This window comes from Pygoscelis adeliae, unplaced genomic scaffold, assembly GCF_000699105.1.
Source record: "Pygoscelis adeliae isolate BGI_AS28 unplaced genomic scaffold, ASM69910v1 Scaffold339, whole genome shotgun sequence".
Classification (NCBI taxonomy): Eukaryota; Metazoa; Chordata; class Aves; order Sphenisciformes; family Spheniscidae; genus Pygoscelis; species Pygoscelis adeliae.
Window position 1 is genome coordinate 644,951 of NW_008825544.1, and position 11,557 is coordinate 656,507.

The 11,557-nt window shown below is 57.3% G+C and overlaps 1 protein-coding gene across 1 annotated transcript in view; it reads left to right on the forward strand.

Moving 5' to 3' along the window:
* PHKA1 (phosphorylase kinase, alpha 1 (muscle)) overlaps positions 1 to 11,557 on the forward strand; it is a 22,774-nt gene that overhangs the window by 8,096 nt on the left and 3,121 nt on the right. Inside the window, exons 13-29 of the mRNA XM_009332011.1 lie at positions 636 to 743; positions 947 to 1,025; positions 1,479 to 1,613; positions 2,700 to 2,809; positions 3,481 to 3,625; positions 4,580 to 4,658; positions 5,163 to 5,338; positions 7,279 to 7,455; positions 7,869 to 7,963; positions 8,168 to 8,307; positions 8,458 to 8,614; positions 8,782 to 8,861; positions 9,035 to 9,113; positions 9,200 to 9,329; positions 9,707 to 9,808; positions 10,223 to 10,338; positions 10,684 to 10,722. Of these exons, the coding sequence (XP_009330286.1) occupies positions 636 to 743; positions 947 to 1,025; positions 1,479 to 1,613; positions 2,700 to 2,809; positions 3,481 to 3,625; positions 4,580 to 4,658; positions 5,163 to 5,338; positions 7,279 to 7,455; positions 7,869 to 7,963; positions 8,168 to 8,307; positions 8,458 to 8,614; positions 8,782 to 8,861; positions 9,035 to 9,113; positions 9,200 to 9,329; positions 9,707 to 9,808; positions 10,223 to 10,338; positions 10,684 to 10,722 (1,947 nt within the window). The remainder of the gene's footprint in view (positions 1 to 635; positions 744 to 946; positions 1,026 to 1,478; positions 1,614 to 2,699; positions 2,810 to 3,480; positions 3,626 to 4,579; positions 4,659 to 5,162; positions 5,339 to 7,278; positions 7,456 to 7,868; positions 7,964 to 8,167; positions 8,308 to 8,457; positions 8,615 to 8,781; positions 8,862 to 9,034; positions 9,114 to 9,199; positions 9,330 to 9,706; positions 9,809 to 10,222; positions 10,339 to 10,683; positions 10,723 to 11,557) is intronic.

Sequence of the window (11,557 nt, forward strand, 5' to 3'; positions counted from 1 at the left end):
TGCTTATTAACCCAAATCGTTAGTAAAGCAGCACAGTACATGCATGGAAATCCCATGTAGAAAAAGTGTGGCTTGGAGCTGTTATAAAACCATGTTGGATAAATAAACTGCTTTTTTTTTTTTCCCAAAGCATTTCTTGCCCCCATACACAAGGGTGCTTTGCTGACAGTCTGCTGGCCTGGAGTCAGAGTTCTCTGAGAGCTCAGGACACGCGGACCTGGGCTGAGGAGGTTGTGCTGAGCTCCCGTTCAGTGGTGAAGGTGTTTGTGTGGGCCTGGGCTGAGAGCAACAGCCTCCTGGTGCCCAGGTGGTATAGGAGAGATGCTCTCCCTGCCAGCATCCGAGAGCATCGCCCCGGTGCTCCTGGGGCATGTCAGTTGTTCCCGTGGGATGGCCCGTGTTGGGAACCCAAATGTAGTCTGAACAACTGATTTGTTTTCTGACATGGGTGCCTGGGGCAATCACAAGAAGAGGGGAGGAATGTAGCCCAGGATGTTTTGGACCCTCTGTGGCAAATGCTTTCGTAGGCTCTTGTTTGAAGCCTTAAACTGCTGGACTTCAAAATGCAATGATGATGCTTCCTTCAGCATCCTGTGTCTGTGGATCCCTCCCTGACCTCCTGGCTTGTCTTCCAGGTGGATGAGGAGTACAGGAACCCCCGCACTGTGGACAGGATACCTCTGGGCAAGCTGCCGCTCATGTGGGGGCAGTCCCTCTACATCCTGGGCTGCCTGATGGCTGAGGTACGGTCACCCCTGGTGATGGGGAGGGCTGTGGGGTCAGGCTCTGAGCTCTGAAAGGGTAAATGCTGCCATCCTGAGCCACCTACCATGGGGAAGTTGTCACCTCCATCCCTCAGGACCTCTTAAAGGTGGGCTGTCCGTAGGCATCATCTGTTCTACCCTGCCCATGAAATGTTCATCTCCTCATACCTCTTTTTCCTCAGGGGTTTCTAGCTCCTGGTGAAATAGATCCCCTCAACCGCCGGTTTGCGACTGTCCCCAAGCCCGATGTGGTGGTCCAAGGTGAGGGAAAGGGACCAGTCCCAAACCCCTGTGCCTGGCAGGCCTGGCGACTCTGCCCATGCAGAATTCACAGGGGTGGCTCTGGGGTGGCTCTGCTTGCTGGGTGGCTGCCGGTGCAGCCAGACCCCAGCCCTGGCAAGGTGGGTATAAGATGGGGTGCAAGTCCTTCCACTCCACCCTGCGTTGCCCCAGGGAAATATCACCTGCTGTAGCCTCCTCTGCAGAGAGGTTGAAAACTGTCCTGTCCTCCTGCCGCTCAGCAGGGAAGGCTTGGGCATAGAGAATATTAGGAGGAGCAAGGCAGACCTCTGCAGCGGGAACTGGTTCCCAAAGGGACCCCAGCCAGCTGTCTCTACGTGACGTGGCACCTTGTATGTGTCCATGAAGGCCAGGGGCAGTGCTGTCACACCATTGTGCCCCTGCTGCACTGAGCCTGTCCTCCTCCCTCCGCAGTGTGCATCCTGGCAGAGACGGAGGGGATCAAGGCTGTCCTGAGGAAGGAGGACATCAATGTGGAGACTGTGGCAGATGTCTACCCCATCAGAGTGCAGCCTGCTCGCATCCTCAGCCACATCTACACCCGGCTGGGTGAGCTGGGCTCCCTGCTCCTGCAGCAAAGGGGGTGCAGAAGGGTCTGTCCCGTCCCCTGGCACTCCTGCTTATAGATGCTCATGTCCTGCCCTGCTGCTCTCTGCCTGGCTGATGAGGGCTCTGCCACCCATTCCTGGGCCTGGTAAACCTACTCCTGTCCAAGGGGAACTGGGGTGGCAGGCAGTGCTGTTCAGGGTGATTCTGAAAGGGATAAAGCTTTGGCATTGCAGTTTCACAGTCACCCTAGGGACAGGCAGAGGCTCTGTTCCATACAGGATGGGCAGGACGCAGCTTTTGTTCCTGTGCCTGGATCTCAATGGGGGAGGCAGGCCAGACCCCAGAGAAGGGTCCCCTGGCAGTCCCTGGCCGAGACAGGCTGTAGCTCAGGCAGGATGGCTGTTGTTGGAGGGTTGGCAGGGCTGAGTGTGAGGGGAGGGTGTGCTTCAGAGCTCTGCACACTCATTCCCTGACGCTGCAACCACTTGGGCATGGGGCTTGTTGCAGGAGCTGGAGACCCAGCCTGGACCAAAGGAGAAACCTGATCCACTGTAGGCTGCACACACTGGCTAATTTAAGCCACCAAAAGGCCAAGTGTGACATGGGCAAAGGGGGCAGGGGAGCAGCCTGGCAGCTGCCAGGGCTGACATGACAGAGGGGCAATGCTGCCGCACCATCCTGGGCTCTGGGAGTAATCCAGGAACAACGGGAACGCTGGTAGAGCTGTCAGCTTTGGGGAGTCAGCCCTGTGCAGGGGGGAACCCCTGGCCCTGCCCCAGCTTCTGACATCCCCAAAGACTTGGAGGTGTGGAATGTTGCGGAGGTCAGGATGGGCTGTATGTCCCTGTTTCAGCAAGAGTCCCTGGGGAGGGCCTGGGTGTCTCTAGCCCCCTGGGCAGGGCTGGGGGACAGAGTATCGCTGTCCCTTAGAGCTGCGCAAGGTTGACGCAGGGTCCTGGGGTACCCCAACCACAAACCAGTCTTTTCCTGCTGGCTGGTAGCACAGGGGCCTGTCTCTGTTTGCTGCTGCATCCCCTTTCGTGAGGAAGCTTGCACTAAAACCTCCTCCTCCTCTTGCCCCTCTAGGCCGCAACAAGCAGATGTGCCTGACGGGACGGCCCTACCGGCACATGGGTGTCCTTGGGACCTCCAAGCTCTACAACATCAGGAAGAACATCTTTACCTTTACCCCGCAGGTGGGTGGCATTGCACGGGCTCATTCCTAGCTGTCATGCGATTTGGAACTGGGCAGGAGGTTTCTCCACTTGCTGAGCGCTCCAGTTATTCTCAGGGGTGGCCCAACACCCTCTGAACAGCCTGGGAGGGCGGAGCAGCCACAGCTCCATGGTGTGAAGCAGCAGAGTAGGTGGTCCTGGCTGTGCATGTGCTGGGAGGAGATGGTTTCAGCCTTCTGATGATCAGTGTTGGATGAAAATCTCTTTGTTCACCCTGACAAGGACACCAGGAGGAGGCTGATGGCAGGACAGGAATCCCTCTGTCCCCTCTGTCCAGCATGGTGCGGGGACGAGCAGAGTTGCAAGCCTGGTGCTGTGGGAAGTGTGTATTTACTTGGGATAGGCACAGCATGGACCAACTGTGTGGGGCCTGGGTGATGCTGCTGCTGAGCTGTAGTGTTATCTCTTGTAGCTGTTGGTGGCCAGTAGCTGCCCTGGGGGTTGCGGGTCCCTTGCTAGACTATACTGGCACATACCAGGTAAGGTGGGATGAGCTGTCGGTGCAAAGGAGCATCTTCCCTGGGTGCACTGTGTGACTGGCCTGGCTGAGTGCCTGTGGGAAGATGTGAGTGGCACCAAAGGGACCTGGTGGCTGCGGGAAGGGTTGCTCACGTCTCCTCCTGTCTTTGCAGTTCATAGACCAGCAGCAGTTCTACCTGGCCCTCGACAACACGATGATTGTGGAGATGCTGAGGACGGACCTCTCATACCTCCGCAGCCGCTGGAGGATGACTGGGCAGCCAACCATCACCTTCCCCATCTCCCACACCATGCTCGGTATAGATCCTCCGGCCTCACAAGGCATTTGGCTAGAGCAGCCCTGGGAAGCAGCCTCTGCGGGAGGAAGCGGGTGGACAGATGTGGGACCGTCTTGGTAATGGGGACGTGGTAGGCGTGGAACAGCCAGTAGCGTCCTGTAAAGAGCTTACCGCTCAAAGGAGCCACACTGAGTTGACAGCTGTCCTGGTAGCTAGTGGGGCTGCCTGCCAAGCACTAGTGCCTGCAGCTCAAGGGACATTTGCTGGCATGGAGGTATTCAGTCTCCGGGCAGCTAGGCTTGTTAGGAGGCCTTTTGGGAGCAAGACGAAAAAGAAATCCCCCTGTAAAAGTGTTCTTGGTGCTCTTCCTGCATCTTGACCCTTCACTAAGACTAACCACCTGCTAAAGGCTTTCCTAGACAACAGGGAGGGGAAAACAGCAAGCCAGAAGGAGCACAGCTGCACAATGGCACAGAGCAAAACTGGCTTCTCTGGAGCAGCTCACAGCTTCCCTATGAGCCTGGTGCAGGGAAGGGACTCTGTTCTGCTTTCAGGCCTTTTTGGCTCTCCTTGTGTACTTGAAATCCCCTTAGTGTCTTGAGCATGCTCTTTGCTGTGGTGTCTTCTGCCCCTGACAGCAGCACCCCCTCCACTGCTTCGTGTGAAAGCCAGGGACAGAGCAGGGGGCTATTTGGGTGCTGCTGCCTGGTACTGTTGGCTTCAGCCCAGGGTGAAATCCCAAGAGCCTGGAGTGCGTCTTGGCCTGGCTTTGCTGGAACCCAGCCTGGACAGTCCTGAATTTCCCTTTTTGGGTGGTGCTTTTGGTGCCACAGCCTGGCTGTGCACCCCAAAGCAAGGGTCTGGCCGATGCCATGGTGCTTTGTGTGTCTGAATGCCCACCTGGCCCCGTGTTACCTTCTGGGAGCCTGTTTGAGCGGGAGAGCCTGACTGCCTGTGTCTCTGTCCCCAACAGATGAAACTGGCAGCAGCGTGCACCCTACAGTGCTGGCAACACTGCGGAAGCTGCAGGACGGGTATTTCGGTGGCGCAAGGTGAGCACAGCTTCCTGGGGTGCACAGGAGGGGAGACGGCTGGTGGCCTCCAAGAGCCTGGTTATGAGGGTACCTGCTGGGCCTGAGCATCGGCTGTTGGGGAGCAAGCTGTGGAGGATACATCGGGGTGTGCTAGGCTGTAAGTGCACCCCAGGGCTACAATCCCAACAGAGATGCAAGAGAGGACATATAGAATCATAGAATCATTAAGGTTGGAAAAGACCTCTAAGATCATCGAGTCCAACCATCAATATAATATCTCTGAAGAGATATATAATATCTCTTCATGCCATTAAACCCATGGCTGCAGGATCCCTCTAATAGCTTTTGGGCAGCCCTTCTATGCCCACCTATGGCTGGAGGAGTTGCAGGCACTGGGGCATGTGTACATTCCTGGGCAAGTGCGTCTCTCCTTGCCGAAGGGCCTGCCCTGGATTCAGGAGGCAAAGCCAAGGGTATTGCCTCCCCCTTCCTCTCTGTGTGATCTCCCCTCCTCTCGCCCAGGATCCAGACGGGTAAGTTGTCGGAGTTCCTGACAACGTCGTGCCGAACGCACCTCAGCTTTATGGACCCTGGGCCAGAGGGTAAGGTCTTTGCCAAGAGTTACGAGCTCAGCATTGACAGCTTTGAGGAGCTACACGCCGAGGAGTGGCTGCATGGCTTGCAGATAGCAGAGGATGGTAAGGGGGAACAGGCCAGTCGCTGCTGTGGTGTGGCAAATGCCAAACTCACCCATAAACCCATAATACCCAACCTACCTGCCAGCGTCTGTCACTGTGTTGTTCGTACACTTGGGTTTTCACCATGTTTCTGCTCCCATCTGACCCTCCATCAATTAACTTTGTCTGGGTGACGCTCATGGTGACACCAGTGGGGTGGGACTGGGTGAACTGATGCAGCTCAACCCCCCCTCGCCAGAGGGGTTTCCCAGCCAGACAGGGCTGAGGCTGGTGGACGTGGTCGTGGAGAGCACGGAGGACACTCTGGAATGAGCCGCTCCGACCTTCATAGGCTGTTGCATGGGGAAGAGACGAAGGCTCAGCAACCTGCCTCCACTTGGGAGACTTGACTGAGGATCTTTGGTGCACAAGTGACAGTGCAGAAAGTGATGGTACAGTGCCTGAGATGGTGGGGAAGAGCCACTATGTCTCCAAGCAATCTGAGTGTTGTTTTCCCAAAGCCTTTGACTCTCCATGGGCAGAGTGCTCCAGTGGGTGCCAAATTGAGGCCTTGCTGCTGTGGATAGGGTGCCTGAGAGGGCCTTGGCCCATCATAGCACCTTGTTCTGAGACCATGGTGAGGTGCAAGTTTTGCTGCTCCCCTTGCAAGCAGGCCTGGGTACATTCTCCTCCTGTGTGACCTAGTGTTGGCCATCTTCCCAGCCTTCCCATCAGTCTGCTCTGCCTCTGCTGCTCCTGTAGCCAATGTTTGCACTGCTGTGTCTCTGAATACTTACTTCTCTTGCCCTCCTCTCCCTTTGCCTGTGGTCTTCTTGCAGGCTGCACCTGGGCTTCTCCAAGGTGTCTGCTTCCCCCCAGCCCCAATGGGAGACAGGGCCTGTCTGTCCTCTACAGCAGCTAGAAGATGCTCAATTTTAAGGTTTTTTTTCTGTGGTCAGATGCTGCAGCCAGGCAGGATGATGTTCTCAAGCCTAATGTCTGGGGGACTCCTCCAGCCAAGCCTTCAGGTGCTGGCACAGGGCATCCCCACCAGGTGTGGAAAGGGGATGCCGTGCTGTTGGCCTCAGATGCAGTCTGCAGCTCACCTCCTGGGGGGAGACACCATGGAGCTTGTCTGCCAGCTGGAGAGCAGCAAGGCTTTGCCCTGGCCCGCTGCCTGGAAGTGCATTGATAACTCTGTGTTGTGTTGTATTGCATTGCCTTGGCATGGGGCATCCCCCTTGCTGCTGGGCAGCACTGATGTCTCCTGGCTGAGCAGAGATGTGGCCTCTTGAGCACCCTCCTCCGTTCCGCAGTTAGCGAGCGGTGGCTCTGGAGCTCCCAACGTGGCATTGGGAGCAATGGGAGCACTGGAGGCTGGGCAAAGAGCAAGGCAGGAGCTGTAACTCCTAATTAGAAATAACTGGTAATTTCTAATTAGAAATAACTGTTGCAAAACCCACCCTGCCTTGCTCCCGTGCTGGTGTCCTGCTTGGATGAGGCCCTTGCTGTGCTCGGGCGCTCCTAAGCGGTCTCTGCTTGGACAGGCTGCCCCTGGCTGTGCCTCACCTTCTTCCCTGGAGGGACAGAGCGCAAGGGTTTCACTGTGGGGTTTGAGCAGGACTCTGCTGTCCTTGCACAGGCTTGGAGCAGACACATGCTGCAGCCCCATTGCTTCCTTTGTCCAGGTGGGACTCGGGGGGAGCCCACGTTTGGCCCCAGCTGGCAGCCAATGTCCCAGGCAGCAGAGTAGTGCAGAAACAGGGGTGCCGCAGCTGCTGTGCTTTGTGAGCCCAGCTGCTGGCACTGTCCATCTGGCTGCCAGCACTAGCCCCATATTGTCACTTTGTGCAGCCAGCAAAGCTTTGCCCTTGCCAAGGCACAGCTGGGGAGTTCTCCGGGGTCTGGGGATGCCCCAGCACAAAGTGGCTGAACCCCCACGCTTCTGCCTCCCCTTCCAGCGGACACATACGATGAAGTTGCTCAGTACTTGGACCACCTGCTGCAGCACACAGTTCCCCAGTCGAACCTCCCTCCCACCGCCCAGCGGGGAGGGCTGAGCCGTTTCCGGGCTGCTGTCCACACCACCCGTGACCTCATGTCCCTGGCTTCCAAGGCCAAGGACCTTCATGTCCAGAGTGAGTAACGCCAGCACCCTCAGCACCTTTGCTCGAGCCCGGGGTTGAGGCTGAGGTGCTTTGGGAGTTTTTCCAGCTGTGTGATGCTGGAGGCCCCAGGGGAGCATGCCATGGACTGCAGAGCAACCCAGCCTTTGCCTGGGCAAAGGCACATTATGTCCATCATGTTAGTCCTGGCCTTGGAGTATCTTGGAGTTCGTGCCTGTGCAGTCCTCGTGGGAACTGCTGAATGATAAGGGATGGCAGCTCCCCATGGCCTTCCCCTAACTGGGTGGGCAGGGGCTGCTTCTCCCATAGCCGACTTCTCTGCAGGGGCTGCTGGGGGAGCAGAGTGTCAGATGTGAGGTGGTTTGGGGCACAGCAGTGGTGGTTGGGGTTGAGAAGTGTCTGCACCAACCTTGGCTTTCTTGTAGATGTTGGGATGTATATCCCCAGCAAGATCTTCCAGGCATCCCAGCAGTCGGTCAAGCTGCTGAGTTCACCCCACCAGCACAACGTGGATAGCAAGGTGAGCCCTGTCCCTCCCGGACTGGCCGAACAGTGCCATCCTTTCAGCTGGAGGCAGAGGGCCCTTGCAGGGCTGCATGGGAAAAGCTTGGTGTTTGGCGAGGGGGAATATCCATGGGTGATTGGCCTTGGCTCCATAACTAGACCGCACTTGGTGCAGGGTGCTGCCAATGCTAACCAGAAGTGTGGGTCTCCCTTCCCCCAGAGCCACACACCCTATGCAGAGATGAGCCTGCCCCGTGATGAGGATGGCAACATGGACTGCAAGGCACTGGTGGACCAGCTGCGCATCTGCCCCACGCTGCAGGAGCAAGCGGACATCCTCTACATGCTTCACGTCCTCAAGTATGATGAGCTCCAAGTCCTGCTGGCTCACTGAGCAGAGAGAGGGCCAGCGCAGCCATGCATGCATCCCAACCCGCAAAGCCTGGGGGCTGCCAGGGAGCTGCCGCAGGGCAAATTGCTGGCTATAACTTGGCATCTCCTTTACTGCAGGGGGCCCAAGTGGCACACAGGGCTTGATAGCGAGCCTGGCCCCACTGTTGAGGAGCTCCTCACTGAGCTGTACATGCGGGTGGGGAACACGCGCCAGTGGGCCCTGATCCGCTACATCTCTGGCATCCTCAAGAAGAAGGTGGAAGCTCTGGATGAGGTAACAACCATGCAGCTAGCCTCTAGTGGGCCAAGGTCCATCAAGGAGAAGGCAGCAGAGTGGGCAGGCGAACTGTGGCTGCATCAGCTCTGTCTCCCTCTGCCTTGTGCTGAGGCCCCAAACCCTGAGCTGTTGGTGATGCCTGGGGTGACCCTTTCTGTCCCCAGGCCTGCACTGACCTCCTGTCTCACCAGAAGCACTTGACGGTGGGGCTGCCCCCGGAGCCACGCGAGAAGACAATCTCCACGTGAGTGTGGTACCTTTCCCTCCCCACGTGTGCTGGGCTGGGGCTGGATGTGAGCCTGCAGCTTTGGGTGGCTGTCCCCAGCCTGTATCTCCCCTCTGGGCTGTACAGACCAGGAAGGATGCAGGGCTTGCTCTACTGTCTCTCACCTGCTCTGCCGTTTGTTCCCTCCTCAGCCCTATCCCCTATGAGGAGCTCGTTCGCCTCATTGATGAAGCCAGCGAGAAGAACCTCAGTGTATCTATCCTCACCCAGGTGAGGGGCCGGGGCAGCAGGGGACCCCACAGCTGGGTGTCTGCCCTGGCGAGCAGCAGTGGGGTGATCTGCCTCTTCCCCTTCAGGAGATCATGGTGTACTTGGCCATGTACATGCGCACACAGCCCACACTCTTCGCTGAGATGTTCCGCATCCGCATTGGGCTCATCATCCAGGTGATGGCAACGGAGCTGGCACACTCCCTGCACTGCTCAGGTATGTGCAGCAGGGACAATGCCCTGGCTGGGGTGGGTGCTGAGATGCTTGGGGCCCTGTCAGCCAGGAAGGCGAAGTGCAGTTAAAAATGGGCAGCTCAGCACCAGGACGAGACCCTGCATGAAAGTGCCAGGGTCTGCAGTTGGGACTGTTCTCGGGCAGCACAGGCAGGTGATTTTACTGCAGTCTCAATTCAGGCATGTGTTGGGCTGGCATGGGGAGGAGTCCCTGTTGTAGGCAACACCTGGAATTCGTACGTCCTTGGAGGATGAGCTCCTGTACCAGTGCTTCCCCTGCTGACAGAATGGGGTGCAGGGTAGAAATGTCCCAGGAGGGCTGTGAAGCGGGGTACAACATCCCAACTCTGTTCTCTCCAGCTGGAGAAGCCACTGAGAACCTGATGAATCTCAGCCCGTCAGACATGAAGAGCCTTCTCTACCACATCCTCTCCGGCAAGGAGTTTGGGGTGGAAAGGAGCGGTGAGTCTCTCAGCAGGGTTGTGAGAGTATCTCTGGGCAAAGCTGGGTCCTGGTGTGGAGCATGGCCAGCTCCAGGTGTTCCCACCTGTGGAGGACGTCCCTGTCCTCCTGCATGTTCAGCACAGCTGCTTCTGCACTGCAGTGGTCCAGCAAGAAGCTGTGCTCTTCAGCAGGGTGGTGCTGAGCCAATTTCTGGGGATCAAGCCCAAGTCCTGTGGCTACAGGGGCTTTGCTTAGTTTGGCACTTGGCCTGGTCAGGCCTGAATTGAAGCAGTTCTGTGCTGTGTTCATGGATCTCTGGTGCTGGTTGGGATAGAGGGCAAAAGTGTGCAGAGGTACCAGTGCCTGAGCAATGATGAGGGACGTCTGTGCCCTAAGCCATGGTACCCACTCTAGATCTCTCTTCCCCTCCAGTGCAATCAGTCAACTCATCACTTACCACCACTATCTCCATCTGTGAGGTGGGGGCTGTCGGGGCTACCAAGCCTGAGCGTGCCGGCATTGTCAGGCTGAAAAGTGAGATCAAACAGGTGAGGGCAGGTGATGCAGGCTGATCCTGCCAGGTTTTGTGGGTGACAAGCAGCTACAGGGCAGGCAGGATTGATGGGAGAGCAGGAGGGAGCTCGCTCCTGGGCTTCAGAGAGCTTACAGCTGCTTCCAGGAGCTCCTTTTGGCTCCAGTACTGCCCTGGGGGGACAACTGGGGTAAATCTGTTAGTGGGGGTGGGGGCTGCTCTGGCAGTGCAGTACAAGGGGAGCACAAGGGTGCTTGAGAAGGTGCAGGGGTGGGGAGGACCACGTGGTGTCCCAGGCACAGCTGGTGTCCTGGTGGGCCTTTTCCAGCAACAGAAACTTCATTTCCTTCTTCTCTTGCAGCGATTGGATAAACGTAGGCAGTCTCTGTCTGGGAGTAAGGTGAAGCCACCCTGGTCCTCCTGCAGCCTCAGCTTTTATCCCTCATGCCACACACCAGGGCAGCTTCCAAGCATGCATGAGTTAATGAGCTTTCCTAAACAAATCTGAGCGAGCTGCTGCAGCAATGAGCTGGCTTCCCCTCTCTGCAGGCTCAGGGTTGCTCTGTTCAGGATGGGGTAAGGAGGCTGACTCCCTGGGAAGAGGTCGGCATGGCTTAACATGCTGTGGGGGCCCACGGCTGGCACTGCCACACAACGTTAGGGGAGCTCCCCTTTGAGTGGGACCAGCCATGTTTGGACTGGCAGGGAGGAAGGCTTCTCTAAGCTGTGGGTGTATTGGCATTACAACCAGCTGGGACCTGTGCTCCATAGCTGCTATAGCCAAATAGATCCCATTATACCCACAAAAACTTGCTGAGCAGGATGGCATGATGTTTCCAGTGCCATGACCAGCAGTGGCCCTGCCAGGCAGTTCACTCATGATCGTTGGATCCTGCCTGTAGCCTCCCCAGCTATTTCTTCTCTGGAGGAAGAGGCTCCTGCCCAGCTACAAATGACAAGGACCTCCTCTGGTGCCTGGTGTGTGTCCAAGAGGAGTCCTGAGCTCTAGGAGAGGTCCTGTCCTCAAAGAGGCAGGGCCTGCAGGGACCAGGCTGATGGAGCAGGTTGATGGCCAGCCTGCTGCAGTGTGAAACCTAGCATTGCAGAGGGACCATGTATGTGGCAAGGAGGGTTGTCCACGGGCAGTGACCTTGCTGCTGGCCCTCCAGTCTGCCTGAGACTAAATCCCTGCCTGTGCCAGCAGCCAACAGAGCAGTAGCAGCCTTGCTGCTGTG